Source organism: Puma concolor, chromosome B2 (assembly GCF_028749965.1).
Source record: "Puma concolor isolate L17-30 chromosome B2, mPumCon1.1.hap2, whole genome shotgun sequence".
Classification (NCBI taxonomy): domain Eukaryota; kingdom Metazoa; phylum Chordata; class Mammalia; order Carnivora; family Felidae; genus Puma; species Puma concolor.
In genome coordinates this window covers 31,030,213-31,046,316 of record NC_141671.1, presented here as the reverse complement: position 1 = coordinate 31,046,316, position 16,104 = coordinate 31,030,213, and the positions used below count along the sequence as shown (strand labels likewise).

At 53.4% G+C, this 16,104-nt stretch overlaps 4 protein-coding genes across 6 annotated transcripts; 2 read left to right on the top strand and 2 right to left on the bottom strand.

Moving 5' to 3' along the window:
- NCR3 (natural cytotoxicity triggering receptor 3) lies at positions 1–3,062 on the top strand. 2 transcript variants are annotated; one of them, XM_025916946.2, is made up of 4 exons: positions 8–546; positions 2,240–2,584; positions 2,724–2,831; positions 2,941–3,062. In XM_025916946.2, exons 1-4 carry the CDS (start codon positions 504–506, stop codon positions 2,985–2,987), a joined length of 543 nt encoding a protein of 180 aa, XP_025772731.1. In that variant the 5' UTR covers positions 8–503; the 3' UTR covers positions 2,988–3,062. The 2 variants fall into 2 exon arrangements, with proteins under 2 accessions (XP_086562019.1, XP_025772731.1); XM_086705893.1 differs by lacking the exon at positions 2,724–2,831 and having other exon boundaries at positions 1–546.
- A 454-nt stretch (positions 3,063–3,516) lies between these two features.
- On the bottom strand, positions 3,517–5,099 carry LST1 (leukocyte specific transcript 1). The gene is made up of 4 exons (XM_025916947.2): positions 4,987–5,099; positions 4,519–4,620; positions 4,210–4,232; positions 3,517–3,726 (listed from the first exon to the last, which is right to left on the bottom strand). The coding sequence occupies exons 1-4, from the start codon at positions 5,012–5,014 to the stop codon at positions 3,592–3,594; spliced, it is 288 nt and encodes a 95-aa protein (XP_025772732.1). The 5' UTR covers positions 5,015–5,099; the 3' UTR covers positions 3,517–3,591.
- A 3,038-nt stretch (positions 5,100–8,137) lies between these two features.
- On the top strand, positions 8,138–10,207 carry LTB (lymphotoxin beta). Of its 2 annotated transcripts, XM_025917069.2 has the most exons (4): positions 8,147–8,382; positions 8,807–8,858; positions 9,057–9,128; positions 9,558–10,207. In XM_025917069.2, exons 1-4 carry the CDS (start codon positions 8,221–8,223, stop codon positions 10,010–10,012), a joined length of 741 nt encoding a protein of 246 aa, XP_025772854.1. In that variant the 5' UTR covers positions 8,147–8,220; the 3' UTR covers positions 10,013–10,207. The 2 variants fall into 2 exon arrangements, with proteins under 2 accessions (XP_025772855.1, XP_025772854.1); XM_025917070.2 differs by lacking the exon at positions 8,807–8,858 and having other exon boundaries at positions 8,138–8,382; positions 9,558–9,780.
- A 1,969-nt stretch (positions 10,208–12,176) lies between these two features.
- Positions 12,177–14,959, bottom strand: TNF (tumor necrosis factor). Its single transcript, XM_025917187.2, has 4 exons — positions 14,570–14,959; positions 13,960–14,005; positions 13,728–13,775; positions 12,177–13,393 (listed from the first exon to the last, which is right to left on the bottom strand). The coding sequence occupies exons 1-4, from the start codon at positions 14,753–14,755 to the stop codon at positions 12,972–12,974; spliced, it is 702 nt and encodes a 233-aa protein (XP_025772972.1). The 5' UTR covers positions 14,756–14,959; the 3' UTR covers positions 12,177–12,971.
- Positions 14,960–16,104: the final 1,145 nt, after the last annotated feature.

Below are 16,104 nucleotides of genomic sequence, written 5' to 3'. Positions count from 1 at the left end.
AGAGCAGCCTTGGGGGAGGGCCAGCCTAAAGGGAACAGATGGGATGGGCCTGGGCACTGCTGAGCCAAGATGAGGGGAAGTAGGTTAGCTCTGAGCCCAGGAGGGTTTCTGGAGCCTTATTCTGAGTAAAGCGTTGGTCTTCTTGAACCTCAGAAGATAGGGGAACCACATCCTGGTCTCACCCACCCACCCTCGTGTTAGCAGCCATCTAAGCCCCACCCTAGCCCTCAAACACTTGGGTCACTTGACCATGTTTTGCCCCTACCTCCTAGTGACCCAGATATTGCCATTAGCAGCATCCTCTCTCCTCAGGGAGGCAAGAATTTGATGCCTGAGGTCCTAGGCAGTTGAGGTCTTTGACAAGTGATGTGAGAGTCCTGTGTGTCATAAGAAGCTCCCCACCTCCATCTGGCAACCCTGGCCACGAGTAGTAGGTTGTTCTTTCTCCACCCAGAGCTTACCGCTCAGGTCCCCCTCGCCAATTGAAACAAACACCCTCTGACATGCCCCGGATGCTGTTGCTCCTCGTTATCATGGTCCATCCAGGTGAGAGGGCTTTCTCCCAGAACCCTGAGGGGGTGTGCGGCTGGGAGGAGGGTGGATGGGGGGAGGCTGACCTGGAGGCCTGAGGGGAGTGGCCAGGAAAGGAAACTGGGAGCAGGTGGGGCCCTCCGTAAAGCTGATGCAACGCGGACACCCCCCAGTTCACAATTCCCTCCATGTCTCCGTGTTGTCCTCTGGGAGCGTCACTCTCCAGCTTCCATCCCAGAGGCCCTTTCTTCTCAGCTGCCACCCTAGTAAGATAAAGTTGAAAGAACCAGTATAAAGGGCTTAAAGAAGGAAGAGGTGAATTTTTTTTTCTGAAGGGGTCAATTTTAATTTGATGAGCTTAATAAGCCTATTAAACAAGTCTTATTATCTAGGGTCTAGATGTAATTAGGAGTTTGGGAGACCTAATTAACTCTAAGGGAAGTTTCTTAATGAAACTGATTTTAATTAACTGAGAGACTTTAACTATGAGCCATATCCATTAACTACATGCAGTGTGGACTCCAGACCCAAAGTTTTAGCATCAGCTGGGAACCTGGGGCAAATTCTCAGGCCCTACTCTTAAACCACTGAGCAAATGTCTCTGGGGGTAGGGCCCAGGAATCTATTTGAACAAACACTCTGGGTGATTCCCATGTGCTCTCAAATTTGAGAACTTCTGAAATAGAAGAATGGCAGGTGAATTTCATCAACTAGAGAATCCAATTGGAGATTTTACTAATTGGTTTAATTCATCAATTTGGATGAGTTAGATAGGGATTTTCATCAATTAGAGCCACGTCGTCACCAGAAGACTTAATTAGTTGATGCTCTTTAACAAAAAACAAAGTAGCAAGGGTGATATACTATATATAGTATGTCACTGGTGTGAAAATAATACCTGGAATAATATAGTTAATTATTAGTTAACTAGGGAGCCACGTTCATTAATGAACTTCAATTTTAATGTGACAGGTTAAATTTCAGCAAGAACCTACTAGTGAATGTAGCAGGGGAGTGATGGGAGGGGGCAAGGATGACAGTTGGTATAAGAAAGAATTTGAAAAACTAATTTTTATTATTTATTTATTTTAAATATTTTGTTAAAGGTTTATTTATTTTGAGAGAGAGAGAGAGAGAGAGCATGAGCAGGGGAGGGGCAGAGAGAGAGAGATAGAGTGAGAATCCCAAGCAGGCTCTGCACTGTCAGTGCAGAGCCCCACATGGGGCTTGAACTCACGAACTGTGAGATCATGACCTGAGCTGAAACCAAGAGTCAGGTGCTTAACTTACTGAGCCACCCAGGTGCGCCAATATTTATTTATTTTAGAGAGAGAGCATGATTGATCGGGGAAGAGGGACAGAGGGAGAGAGAGAGGTGGGGGAAGAGAGAATCTTAAGCAGGCTCCACACTCAGCACAGAGCACGACGTGGGGACTCCATCCCATGACCCTGGGTCTGTGTCAAAATCAAAAGTTAGATGTTCAAGTGACTGAGCCACCCAGGTGCCCCCGAAAAACTATTTAAATAAGCAATGTTAAGAAATTAGCCTGGTGGAGAGAAAAGGGTTTCATGAGGTACCAAAGTGCTTGGCCCTCTGGGTCCTCCGTGAGTTGGGGACACAGCTGGGATATTCTACGGCAAGCTCTTGGTCCTTTTTCTTTACTGTAAGTGGGGAGGCATTTCTCTGGGTCTTCTCTCTGCCTGCCAGGATCCTGTGTTCTCTGGGTGTTCCAGCCCCCTGAGATTCGTACCCAGGAGGGCTCTGCTGCCCTCTTGCCCTGCTCCTTCAATGCCAGCAGAGGGAGACTGGCCATTGGCTCTGTCGCGTGGTACCGGGACAAGGTGGCCCCAGGGAAGGAAGTGAGGAATGAGACGCCAGAGTTCAGGGGCCGCCTGGCCCCTCTTGCCTCTTCCCGTTTCCTCTGTGACCACCAGGCTGAGCTGCACATCTGGGATACCCAAGACTGTGACACTGGAGTCTACGTGTGCAGGGTGGAGGTGCTGGGTCTTGGTGCTGGAACAGGGAATGGGACTCTGCTGGTGATAGAAAAAGGTGAGGTGGGAGGCCCCTCTCCCCGGAAGTTGGGAATCTTTCCCTGAGGCCTCCTGCTCTCTGTCCCTCCCTGAGCCTGTGCATGCTTCTTCCTGAGGCCCCCCCTTACCAAGCCCTTCCTTCTACCGCCTACATTCAGGACCTCCTTGGCTGGGGGCCAGCACAGTCCTCCTCCTTCGGGCGGCATTCTATGCCTTCAGCTTTATCTCTGTGGCCATGGGCAGCACCATCTATTACCAAGGCAAATGTAAGGAATGGGGCCAGGGCAATGGTGGAAGAGAGCTGGAGGAGGGGGAGACAGAGACCAGGAAGAGGAGGGCTGTGGCGATGGGCAACCCCTGTTGTCTCTCCTGCAGGCCACTGTCACCTGGGAACATGCTGCCACTCCTCAGATGGCCTCTGATGAGTGATTCGAGACCTCAGCCATCCCAACCCTCTTCAAGAGACCCCAATAAATCCTTCTCTGCCCCACCACTAACTCCTTATGAGTCTCATGTTTTTCCTTTTCCATTCTCCAGGTACCCAAAAATGTCCCTCTCTGGGGTCCCCTGACTCTTCCTAACTCTCCCTTCTGCCAAGCCTGGCCTGGAAAGGTCCAAGGAGCGACCTTCCCAGTAATTGTGTCTGGAGCCTCTCCCATCACCATCCAGGACTCAACACCTCCACCTCTCTGGGGTGCAGGGGGCTAGGTCTGATTCTCCTGAGAAATGGGGCATATGGGATCGGATTAGCCCCACCTGTTAACTCCCCATTCCAGCCAGGCTCACACATGTACTCTTTCTGGCCTTCAGGGAAGCTTGGGTTCCTAAACACCCGAGAAATGACTACTCGACCCCAGAGTGGGTGGGAAGATAACCTTGCTTAAGTTTTGATGGCAGTCATGCTGAAATGGGACTGAGTTGAGTTGAACTGAGAACCCAAGGCACAGAAGGTGGTGAGACCACGGTCTTTACTGGGTGGGCCACAGTCCTGGGTTGGGGGAAGGCGTTTGGGGGAGTTCAGGTGGATTAGTTCTTGGCAATGCAGGCATAGTCACTGCTGGGGTCCTCCTTGGAGCCTTCCCTTTGGCTGAGGCCAGGCCCCTCACGGCAAGGCACGGACAGCAGAGATGCGTAGTGGAGCTCTTGCTCTGAGAGCTGGGCCTGGGGCGGGGGTAGAAGGTGCTGCTGGGAGGTCACCGGAGGAGCCCCCTCCCCTGGGTCCTTCCTTGTGCTGCTGCCCACCCCGCTGTACCTCATTGCCTCCTCAGTGCTCCCTGCCCTCTGTCTCTGCCAGCCTAAACTCCTGCTCATTTCTTCATTGCCTTCCTCCCTGCGTCTCTGTTGTCGTCATTCCCTCTCTTTTTCCCTCCCCCTGCATCTCTCTCCTTCTCCATCTGATTTTCTCTCTCCCTCTCTGTCTCTCTCACTGCTTCCACACTCTTTCTCCTTTCTTACTACCTTTTCCTTTCTCTATACACTTTCTCTCTGCTTTTCTTCTCATCCTTATTTCTCTTTTTCTCCCCCTTTTTTTCCTCTGCGTCTCTGGCTCTCTTGTGCCCCTGTGTTCCCTCTCTTCTCTTGCTCTCCCTTCTCAGCCCTCAGCCTGCTCGTCCCCATCACCCACTCCCCTGCCCCCGGACTCACCCAGCTCCTCTCCAGCCTCCTCACTGGAAGAAAAGAAGAAACTCAGCAGGGCCCCCCCCCTTTCCCCCATCACTCTCCCAACCCCAGCGGTGTTGCCTCACTTGCTGACATCTCTGTGGTTCCCATGGCCCAAACCAAATGCCCGCCTGCCTCTCTCTTTGGACACCGTCCTCCCCTCTCTCCCACCCTCCTCTCCCAGGGTGTGTGGGAATTGACGGGGCCTTCTGGGAAAGCAGCGGGAGAGCGGGTGCGTGGGGGCAACATGGGGCATTGTGGTGGGCGAATGAGGGAGGTGAGGCTGGGGCTCACCTTTCCGATGGAGCCGACACAGACAGGCAGACAGAACGACCACAGCCAGGAGCAGGAGCCCCCCCAGCCCCAGGCTGCTGCCAAATAGGTAAAGGCATATACCTGCGGCGAGAAGGGGTAGGTATCAGGGACCCATTTCTCCCTTCAGCTTCCCCCATCCTCCTGGTTGGCCGAGGGTATCTCAGCTTCCCTATCCAACAGCGTTAGAGGCAGAAAAGCAGACTCAGATTCTTCATCCGGATCTGGTTTATCTCACCTCCTACCAGAGGTGCCCACCTCTCACCTGTTACCTCACCCACACCCATGACCACCGGCCCCTCAGAGGCTTCCCACTGCCATCTGTGCCGTCTCTGAGCCTCCCCATGAGGTCCCCTGCCCACCTGGACCGAGTGTCCTCTGACCACCTACTCATGAACGCACACACTGCTGTTTACCCACAACCCTCCCCTGTGCAGAGGGCTACCTTACCCTCTTTCCATTCCTTATAAGCTCCCATTAGGTCGAGCACTGAAGACTGGCCTGGAAGTCAGGAAACCTGGTCCCTGCTCTGCTAGCCTAAATGGCCCGGGGAGAGTCACGTGCCTCAAGTTCCTCATCTGTGAAGTGCGGGGCCCTCTGTTACAATTGTTCCAGGGCTGAGGAGCCCCACTTATGTGCCAACCCTGAACCGGGCACTTTCCATTTGTCACTGCGAATCCCCACAACGTAGGGTACTACGGTGCCTGTTTCCCTGGTGGGGAACCTCAGGCTTGAGTTCAGACTCTTACTTACAAGGAGGTCCAGCCCAGAAGTGGCAGAGCTGGGGTTCAAAGCCAGCTGTGTCAGCCCCAGCATATACCCCTATTCCTCTGCCCTCGGCTGACCGGGTAGTTCATAGGGGCCTCTCCAGCACGGGATGGTTTTAGGTTCTGGTGAGTGGCTGTTGGAGGAGGAGGAAACACGGTTTTGAGTGTATGTGTGGACCCGTGAAAAACAGGGAGGGTGGTGTCCAGGACTACCTGGCAGTTGGGGCTGCTCCCCCAGCCCCAGAGCCACTCAGGAGAGCAGGGCCCAATTCGGGTGGAGAGCCACTTCCCATGGGCAGATACTGCTAGGGCTGAAGTAGGGCATGGAGGAGTGTCTGGGCCCCATAACTTCCCCTCAGGCACTTCCTGCCCCGTAACCACTGGTTCCTGTTTGAGGACAAAGAGGGGGTAGCTGACTTCACACCAGAGCCAGCTGCACTGACCAGGGTCTAGAAACTGGGACCCTCCTGGGTTCAAGAAGAATGCTGGGGGTGTGCATGTGGTTGGATTGGGGAGGAGAAACACAGGTGGAGAGGAGAGAGCCTGAGGTAGCCACGAAGAGAAGTGGGGGCAGAAGTGGATTGTATTAAATTCTTTAGGGAGCAGAGGCAGAGGCTGGACAGCAGATGACTCCAGGGCCCCGGGAACCTCAAAGCCGTACTCTCTTCCCTCAGCTTCACCTCACTGTGGGGTGTGACTGCCTCACCTCCCCCTCCCCCCTCCCCCCCCTGCTCCCCAGGGTTCCTGCTCTCTCCCGGCTTATCCAGAGTCTGCGGTCTGCTGGTAGACAGACCAGTAGACAGACGAGAGACTAGATGTACATGAGTACTGCTGATAGTCTAGGACAGAAAGCTGAGGGCGAGTCGGTGTTGGGAAAGGAAGTGTGGACAATCTAGGTGGACTTCTTGTAGGAGGCAGCATTCTGCGGTTGAGCACAAAAATAAGGGCAGTGATCCAAAAACTTCTGGACAGAGACCTGGATGAAGGCCTCTTAGTAGTACTGAGATGGAGAGGGAGATGGGTGCTGGAGGACTGCACACCCAGTTCTTGAGGAGGGTGAAGACTGGGGACCTCATGTGGAGGCAAGAGGAAAAGGAGGATGTCTGATGCTTGGGTCCACATGCATTTGCATTTCCTTCTTCAAATTCAGAAACTTCCTGGCATTTCTTCCCCCTCCCCCCCCACACAAGGTTCCCCATGCTGGATGGTGGGCAATATTTAGGGTTGTTTTTGAAAAAAATTTTAACACATTTTATTATTATTAAAATGCTCAAACAGAACAAAATTGAGACAATTTTACAGTGAACATATCCCTACCACGTAGACTCTAAAACCGACATTTTCTATAGTGCTTTATTACATACCTATCTATCTCATTTTTTGATACCTTTCAAAGTTGCAAACATCAGTACATTTTACCTCTAAACCTTTTTAAAAGTTAACTAATTTTTAAACGTTTATTTATTTTTGAGAGAGAGTGAGCGCGCGTTGTGCAAGCAGGGGAGGGGCAGAGAGAACGTGACAGAGGATCTGAAGCAGGCTCCCTGCGTTGACAGCAGAGAGCCTGATGCAGGGCTGAACTCATGAACCGTGAGACCATGACCTGAGCCAAAGTCAGACGCTCAATCAACTGAGCCAGCCAGGCACCCCTGCCTCTAAACCTTTTTACCATGCTTATCGTTGACTTGAGTCAAGCTTTTGTTTCCCCATTTCTTTTTTGGGGGGCTGAGGAAGGCAAGATTTACATACACTAAAATGCACAAATCTGAGGTCAGCACTCAGCTTTTAAACTGTCTTGTGGTCAGGGCTCTGGAGGCAGACAGCCTGGGTTCAAATCCTGACTCTGCCACTACTGTGTGGCCTTCTAGAAGTTCCTTAACCTCTCTGTGGCTCAGTTTCTTAAGGTTTGTGTCAGGATTAAAAGAATTTCTATGCATAAAGTGTGTAGGTCAGTGGCAACCATATGCTAACTGCTACTTGTATAATAGCATTATTATTATTATTATTATTATTATTACTTGATGACAGAGATGGGGTGATGATCTAGGACCACCTCCAACTTCCTTGGACCTGGTCCTTCCTCCCTGTAACTCCCACTGCACTGTCTACCATTACTAGTTGTTGGATCCTTGCTGCTTTGTTTTGCTCATTCATTCATTCGTCCTTTCTTCATTTATTCATAAACATTTAGTCTCACCTACTGAATGGATGGGGCTCATGCTAGACAGCAAGGCTCTTTGAGGTGGGGCTATGCCTCACCGCTCTCCTGTCTACACTCTGTGTAGCAAGGGAGGTGATGCTCATTTCCATCCCTCCTCAGCGAGATGATAGTCAGTGGTGAGGCTGAGGCCCCTTTCAGCTGCTATTTCTGTGGACGGGCTGAACTCTGCTGCTCACCAGGCTCTCGGGGTTAGGGATGAGCAAGGGAATGGAAGGAGGAGGGAGGAGGTTGGTCCAGTGTGGGCATAAGTTCTTCTCAGGAATGCAGCCATCCATCCCTCAAGTTCTCAAGGACATGGACACAGTCCTTCCTCCAGCACCCACCACCGGGGTGTAGAAGAATGCAGACTGTCCTGGAAATCTGGACTTCTGTGTTCTCATTGCAGCTTTGTTGCCTGACTTTCTGTAAGCTGCCTTCCCTCCCTGGGCCTCAGTTTCCCTCCCTGCTGAACCAGATGATCTCTAAGGCCCCCCTCCAGCTCTAACCTGCAAGCCTGTCTCTTCACCCCAACTCCTTCCCCAGTTCAGAGAACCCGGGCATCCAGCTGCCCCACCCCAGCTCTGGGTAAACAGGAAGCTGGGTGAGGGGAGCAGGGGTGTGCGGAAAGTCCCAGCCAGGTGTGTGGGTCTATGGGGAGGGGGTGGCCCCACCCCTAAGGTATGAAAGCCCCCCTGCCCTGGCCCTGGCTCAGTCTCCATGGGGACACTGGGGCTAGAGGGCCGGGGTAGGAGGCCCCAGGGGAAGGGCTGCCTCCTGCTGGCTGTGGCAGGAGCCACCTCCCTGGTGACCCTGCTGCTGGCTGTGCCTATCACTGTCCTGGCTGTGCTGGCCTTGGTGCCCCAAGAGCAGGGAGGACAGGTGAGTAGCTGCAACCAGCCCTAGGAGGGCTGTATGTGGCTGAGACTCACTTATCTCTGGCTATGCCTGGGGGGCCTCTTGCCCCATCCTGCTCAGTTAGCCTGGCTGTCCTCGGTGGGGATGCCTTGTCTGTCTCTTTGCTGGCCCTCTTTCCAAGATCCTGTGATGCTGTTGTGTTCTGATATCTCCAAGCTCCTTCCTTGCTGTCTGTCTGGCTGTTCTCCTCTTCCCAAGACATACTCAGGCCTCTGTCTCTGCCCAAGTACACATGTTCTGCTTGTTCTCCCTTCCAGGGATATAGATGTATGTTGGGGATGGGACTGGTAGGAAAAACCCTAGGCCTGGAGCTTGGGTTTATGTTGGGAGGGGTGGGGTTGGCATCAGCTAAAACTGAACTCTGGGCACTGTGACCCCACCCACCCAGGCAACAGGGACGGCTGACCCGGGGGCACAGGCCCAGGCCCAGCAGCGATTGGGTAAGAGCAGACCATCACCCCCTCCCCTGCTCCAGCCCTTCAGGGATGCCCAGCTCCCATTCATCTGCATCCCCAAAAGAGCTTTTCCTCCCGGAATCCAGGTGCCCCATCCTTGGGCCCTGGCGCCCGGTCCTCTCAGGGGGACCATGCATGGATGGCCACCCTGGCCCCCAATCGTGGACTCTTCGCCCCTTCCAGGGACACAGGTGCTGCCAGAGGAAGAGGCAGGAACAGATTTCAGCTCCAGGCTCCCAGCTGCCCACCTCATAGGTAAGGATCTCATAGATAGTCAAGGGTGCAGTTCTGCCCACCCGAATCCCTTTGCTCCGTTATTGCGGGGCTGTGTTTCCGACCTGCTTCACCACCGCTTGTCCCTAACCCTTCTCCCCTATTCGCTTCTTGCTTCCCTCCTGGAGCAGGCAAAACCTGGCCTGGATCTCCCCACAACAGCGCCCCGTACCCCACCCACACTCTGGTGCTATTAGTCCCCTTAGTCATAATCATTGCAGGGGTGGCACCACGGCCTTCGCCCCCCACCACCCCCCACTCCCGGCTCGGGCGGGGGGTGGGAGGTTGAAAGTCCCTGCAGGGGGTTGAAAGTCCCCATTCTCCTTCATGCTCACCCTCCCAGAAGTCCCGGGCCTAGATCATTCCTCTGGGATGGGGTTCCCGAGAGCCGACAGGCCCGTTTCTCCGCAGGTGCTTGGACGAAGGGGCAGGGGCTAGGCTGGGAGGCCAAGAAAGAAGAGGCGTTTTTGAGGAGCGGGACGCAGTTCTCCGGCGCCGAGGGACTGGCGCTCCCACAGGACGGCCTCTATTACCTCTACTGTCACGTCGGCTACCGGGGTCGGGCGCCCCCTGCCGGCGGGGGCCTCCTTGACCACTCGGTCACGCTGCGCAGCCGGCTGTACCGGACGGGGGGCGCGTATGGACCGGGGACTCCCGAGCTGCTGCTGGAGGGCGCAGAGACCGTGACCCCGGTCTTGGACCCGTCCCGGACGCACGAGTACGGGCCTCTCTGGTACACGAGTGTGGGCTTCGGGGGCCTGGTACAGCTCCGGAGGGGCGAGAGGGTGTACGTCAATATCAGTCACCCCGATATGGTGGACTACAGGAGAGGGAAGACCTTCTTTGGGGCTGTGATGGTGGGGTGAGGGCCGCTTGCGGCCCCGGGGAAAGCGACTGCATGGCTGGAATGTGTGACCCAGCCCAGATATTGGGGACCCGGCCTCCAGGGACCCCGTGGCAGTGGGAAAAATGTAGGAGACTGTTTGAAAACTGATTTCGAGCCTGAAGAAAATAAAGAATGTAAACCTTTAGTGTTGCCAAATACAGATGCTGAGATGCTAGTATGTCTTAATTCAGGGTTGGTAAAGAAGTGTTGGTAAAATATTCTTTTTCTGGTTGCTTGAAACAATCAAATCAATTCCTATGGCCTCTACTGTCTGAGAAGGCCATCTGTGGCGTTCCCACCCACCTCCTGCCTCCGAATGCACTTGTCCCAACCTTAGCCCATTTGGAAGGTGGAAGAAGGGGATCTCAAACCGCAAAGCATCTCCAACCATCCTTATTCTCAGAGCCACATAGTCCTCAGCAGACTCCACACTGCATTTTCTCTTGGGTCCCTTCTATCAGTGACAGGGGTCATTACAGGGGAAGGCAAGCAATGCTCTGGAAGACGGAGCACAGAGTGAGGAATGATCCCTGAGGGCCTAGCACTTCTCCCCTGCTGCCTGCCTGGTTGCCCGAAGGCCCCTTTAGCCACTACCTTCAAGGAAAAACACAGCTCTGGGGGGTGAAGGGAGGAGACTGAAAGAGAGAGCTGGGGCGGGGAGGGTACCTGAGGACGCCAGGGAGAACTTGAGGAGGAAACTCTGTTGGCCACCTGGCCCTGTCCAGGGTGAGATGGAAAGTCCTCACCCCTTGTTCGCACTTCAGCTGTGCTTTCCATGCACTGGCAAGTATTGGGGCCCCGGGGTGAGTAACAACAGCCCCATCACCCCATGACACACTTTCAGCTCCAGGCTGGAGGAGGCAGAGAGGGACCCAAGGCCCTATCTAGGTCACCCCAGTGGGTTATCCCACTGCGGCAGACCACACGGTTTCCCCCTGCCTGGCAGCCCTGGCAGGAAGAAAGGGCCAACTTCTGAACCCAGTGGGGACTCCCACTCCCTGGATCTTCATTTCTGACTCCATATTTGTCTTTGACTCTGTGTCCAGAAGAGTCTTCCTGGGGACAGAGAATGCTTTTTTTCTCTTTTCAGCTCACTCATCTCATGTCCCTCCCCTCATCATTCACCAAGAAAATCTGTGAGAGTTTGCACGTGAGTCCTTCACATGCACCTTATTCCTCTTTTTAAATTTTCCTTCGTCTCTTCTTTTTTTTTTTTAATTTTTTAAAATGTTTTTATTTATTTTTGAGACAGAGAGAGACCAAGCATGAGCAGGGGAGGGGCAGAGAGAGGGGAAGACACAGAATCTGAAGCGGGCTCCAGGCTCTGAGTTGCCAGCACAGAGCCCGATGCGGGGCTGGAACTCACAAACCACGAGATCATGACCTGAGCTGAAGTCGGACGCTCAACCGACTGAGCCACCCAGGCGCCCCTCCTTCGTCTCTTCAAGTCCACCCACTGAGAGACCGAAGCAGAGAGAACAGCTGGGGGCTGTATGAAGGAAGAAAGTCAGAATTCACTGAGCACTTATTATGCCATATGCTACGCTAGGTGCTCTCACGTAGCTTAGGTCCTCTATTCTCTTGTGGCCCCACATGCAGAATCATCATTGGGTAGATGAGGCTTAGCAACTGGGTCAGGTTGCACAGTTAGGGCTGCTGGGGGAGCCCGGGATCAGGCAGATTTGGAGCCCTGATGCCTGAAGGTCTGAAAGTCCTTTGGCCGTGATTCAGGTGCCTGAGAATGTGGCCCTTCCCAGGCTCTCTTGCTGGCTGCAACAGCCGGAAATCTCACCTGAACACTTAAGGAGTAGGACTTCCCCGGTGGAATTGCCAGAGTTGGAAATTCCCATGCCCTGAGGGAGAGGTAATTAGGTTCAGGCTCCAGTTTCCTGGAGGAGGGGCATTTGTGGCTTGGCTTTGTTCTAAGTAGGGTCTCCTGAGTCCCAGTAGTCTAAGGAGTGGGGACTGGGTTCAGGGATCTTTTTTTTTTTTTTTTTTTTAACTTTTATTCACATTTATTTTATGGGTTCAGGGATCTTAAGCCATGTAGAGAGAGAGAGAGAGAGAGAGAGGGGACTTCAGGGAGTGGCTCCCCACCCCCAAGGAGAAGCAGCTGCAGAATTAATGTCAACAAAGAGACCATGTGTCTTTTCTAGGTACATTTTATTTCTCGCCACTGAACAGTAGGGCGGTTACAGACATAACTCCCCTGGGGAGCAGAGGTTCAGCGATGTAGCGACAGTCAGTCACCAAATCAGCATTAATTAGACAACTCGATCAGATAAATATTTTTAAAAATATATAAGCAAAAGGAGGCACAGAGGCCAGGAGGCCAGGAGGGAAGAGCCTAGAGTTCAGCTCCGTTTTCACAGAAAACATGTCCGAGTCAAGGCAGCCCCTTCATTTGGTCTCCCAGGACACCCCAACCTCCCAAATAAATATATTCATCAGTAAATAAATAAATAATAAATAAATAATAAATAATCACTAGTGCAAATATAAATAGAGGGAGCTGGCCCCATGAGGGAGGGGCTGGGCTTTCCATCTCAGGGAAGAGTCTGGAAACATCTGAAGAAAGGGGGGCCTGAAGTCCACTCATGTCAAGTTGTAGGTGAGATCTTCTTAAGGGATGTGCTGAAGTGTCTGGCCAGAAAGGTTCCCTGACCCCCGAATTCCAGGTGTCCCAGGTTGCATTGAGGGATCCAAACCTGAGATCTCCAGTGAATGCTGGAAGCCCCAGTTTGAATTCTTGCTGGTGGCCAATGCTCCAAAGTCCAGGTCCCTGGATCTTAGGTTTCTAAGTGTTGTTATTTAAAGTTCTAAGCTTGGGGCCCAGCCCTGAGCCCCTAATTCTCTTTCTAAGCCAGAAGGGGATGAGGGGGTCAGAAGGAGCAGATAACAAAGGAGTTGAGGTGGGCAAGGATGGATGTCTGGCCCCCTCACAGGGCAATGATTCCAAAGTAGACTTGCCCAGACTCGGCAAAGTCAAGATAGTCAGGCAGATTGATCTCAGCGCTGAGTCGATCACCCTTCTCCAGTTGGAAGACCCCTCCCAGGTAGATGGGCTCATACCAGGGCTTGGCCTCAGCCCCCTCTGGGGTCTCCCTCTGGCAAGGGCTCTTGATGGCAGAGAGGAGGTTGACCTTGGTCTGGTAGGAAACGGCAAAGCGGCTGATGGTGTGGGTGAGGAGCACATGTGTGGAAGGACATCCTTGGCCCGTGAAGAGGACCTGGGAGTAGATGAGGTACAGCCCGTCTGAGGGCACCTTCAGCTGGTTGTCTGTCAGCTCCACGCCATTGGCCAGGAGGGCATTGGCACGCCGGCTCAGCCACTGGAGTTGCCCTTCAGCTTCGGGGTTTGCTGGAGGGAAGGAGAGAAGGAGGGAGGGGTAAATCAGTGTGACCCTGTCAGTTCCACTCTCCACATCCTGGCCCTCAAGTTCTGCCCCCCCCCCCACATCCGGTTCCTGTCCCCTCTGTCTGTCCTCCCATGTCTCATGTGGCCATGAGGTTCTGAGTGTCCCCCTCAAGGCCTGTGCTCTTCCTTCACTCTCTCCTTGAGCTCAGTGAGTCCTTCTCATATCATCTCCAAGGCCTGGGCTCAGCCTTCAGCCCCCTGGGCACAGCCCCCAAATCCTAGCCCTCTATGTCCCACCTGCTTCGCCATCCTCCAGCTACAGCCTCAGAAGTCTTACCTACTACATGGGCTACTGGCTTGTCACTCGGAGTTCGAGAAGATGATCCTGAGGAGGAAAGAGGAAAGAAAAAGGTGAGACCCCTACGCTTCCTGGAAAATATCCCACTTTGACTTCCATTCCTCCTCCCCTCAAACCCAAACTCTGAATTTCCCCCTCTGCTGCTATCCCAGGACTAACCCCCACCCTCACCCAAGCCCAGAACCAGGAGAGAAGCTTTGGAGACACTTACTGAGTGTCTGGGGCAGAGGGTTGATTAGTTGCAGGCCATGTGGGAGCTGTTGGGGAGAAGGAGGTTGTTTAGCATCAGAACAAGTTACCCCTAACTGAGAAACAGCTAGGTTGTTTATGCAGCTCATACTATGGTTCTCTCTCTCCGTTCATCGATTGATTCATCCATTCATTCATTCAACAGCACTTTCACTGTCTTCCACGTGACAGACATCTGTCTGTCTTTCCTTATCTCTTTCTTCACCTCTTTCCTTATCTCTCTCATATCGCCCACATCATTGTGTCTCGCATCTTTATTCCCATCTCTCAACCCACACCCCACATCTCTCCACACATCTCTCTCTCTCTCTCTCTGTCTCTCTGTCTGTCTGTCTGTTTATGTGTGTGCTCATTCATTCATTCAAGAAGTGCTTAGAGAGCACCTTTGGTGTGCTCCGTCCCTTCTCTCTTCATCGCTCTCCACATCTCTTTCTGCCTCCCCGTCTTTCTCCACGTTTTCTCTCTCACCCATCCCCATCAGCACACCTCCTTCCCCCACCCCATTTCTTGCCCTCCTGCTCTCCCATTTCTCTCTGGGTAGCAGAATGAGCCAAGTCTGGTGTGGCACTCACCTCTTCCCTCTGGGGGCCGATCACTCCAAAGTGCAGCAGGCAGAAGAGTGTGGTGGCTCCTGCGACGAGGAGGAAGGAGAAGAGGCTGAGGCACAAGCACCTTCTGGAGCCCTGGGGGCCCCCTGCCTTCTTGGGGAGTGCCTCCTCGGCCAGCTCCACGTCCCGGATCATGCTTTCAGTGCTCATGGCGTTCTTCCCAGGGGGCTCAAGTCCAGCTGGGTGATGGTAGAGCCCTAAGGCAGCGTGTGTGAGAGGGAGAGAATCGCCTGGCTGCTTTCTGGGGGTGTGTCGTCTGAGATGTTATTTCCGGGGGGGTCTGGAGTTGCTTCTGTCTCTCTCCTGGCTGGTCCCCTGGTGTCTTCGCTGAGGAAGCTTCTGCTGACTGGGTGTGCAGACAGCTGCATTTATATACCCACAGGGCAAGAGGAGGGCGGGGAAAGCTCTCATTCAACCAGCGGAAAACTTCCTTGGTGGAGAAACCCATGAGCTCATCTGGAGGAAGCGGTAGTGGGCCCTACACCTTCTGTCTCGGTTTCTTCTCCATCGCGGGGGTGGGGGTTTGGAAAGTTGGGGACACCCAGGCATCAAGGATACTTCCTATCCGCCCCACTCGGATTCTGAGGGAGGCTTGGTGCATACGTAGGACCCTGGAGGCTGGACCCCAGTTTCCCACTGCCCCCAATTCCCTCCATTTTTTTTTTTTCTTGAGGATCATGTCCATGGCCTGTTTCCCTCTGATTTCCAGACAGGACTTAGGTAGGTGTAGAGCTAGAAAGGGGAAGGACTTCAGAAAGCAGAGTCCTTGGTGGGGAGAAACCTGGCGGGGGGGAGTGGTTTAGGGGGGAAAGTTGTGTTGGGTCCTGAGACATGTGTTTGGGTCCCTGGGGGAAAAAGAAGCTTGAGAGAAGGGAGCTTGAGAGAAGGCTGGGGATGTGAATAGGGGTCTCTAAAAGGGCTGGGGAGGGGGCGGTAAATAGCAGGGACATGCCTGGGACAGCCCCAGTGGGAGTGAAAGCAACCCTGGGAATTCACGAACCCCAGGAGGGCAGGCCTTCTCCTTTCATTCTGACCAGGAACTCAGCAGTGATAGTTTCATTCTTGGCTTCCAAGGGAATCTGGAGCCCTGACTTTTTTAAAAAAAAATTTAATGTTTATTTTTGAGACAGAGACAGAGAGACAGAGTATGAATGGGGAGAGAGCAGAGAGAGAGAGACAGACAGAATCCGAAGCAGGCTCCAAGCTCTGAGCTGTTAGCACAGAACCTTATGAGGGGCTCGAACTCACGAACTGTGAGATCATGACCAGAGCTGAAGTTGGACGCTTAACTGACTGAGCCACCCAGGCGTCCCTGAAGCCCTGACTTTTGCATGAAGCCCCCATCCCTCAGAGCCCCTGTGTGGGGCCATGTATCCCAAAGAACTCCAACTCCCTCCAGATTTCTGGAGGTAGCCCTAGCCCTCAGAGCCCCTATGTATCACCTTGTCCCCTAAAGTGTCCCCTGGGTGCCCCCCACCCCCCGCCTTGGGGGCTCTCCC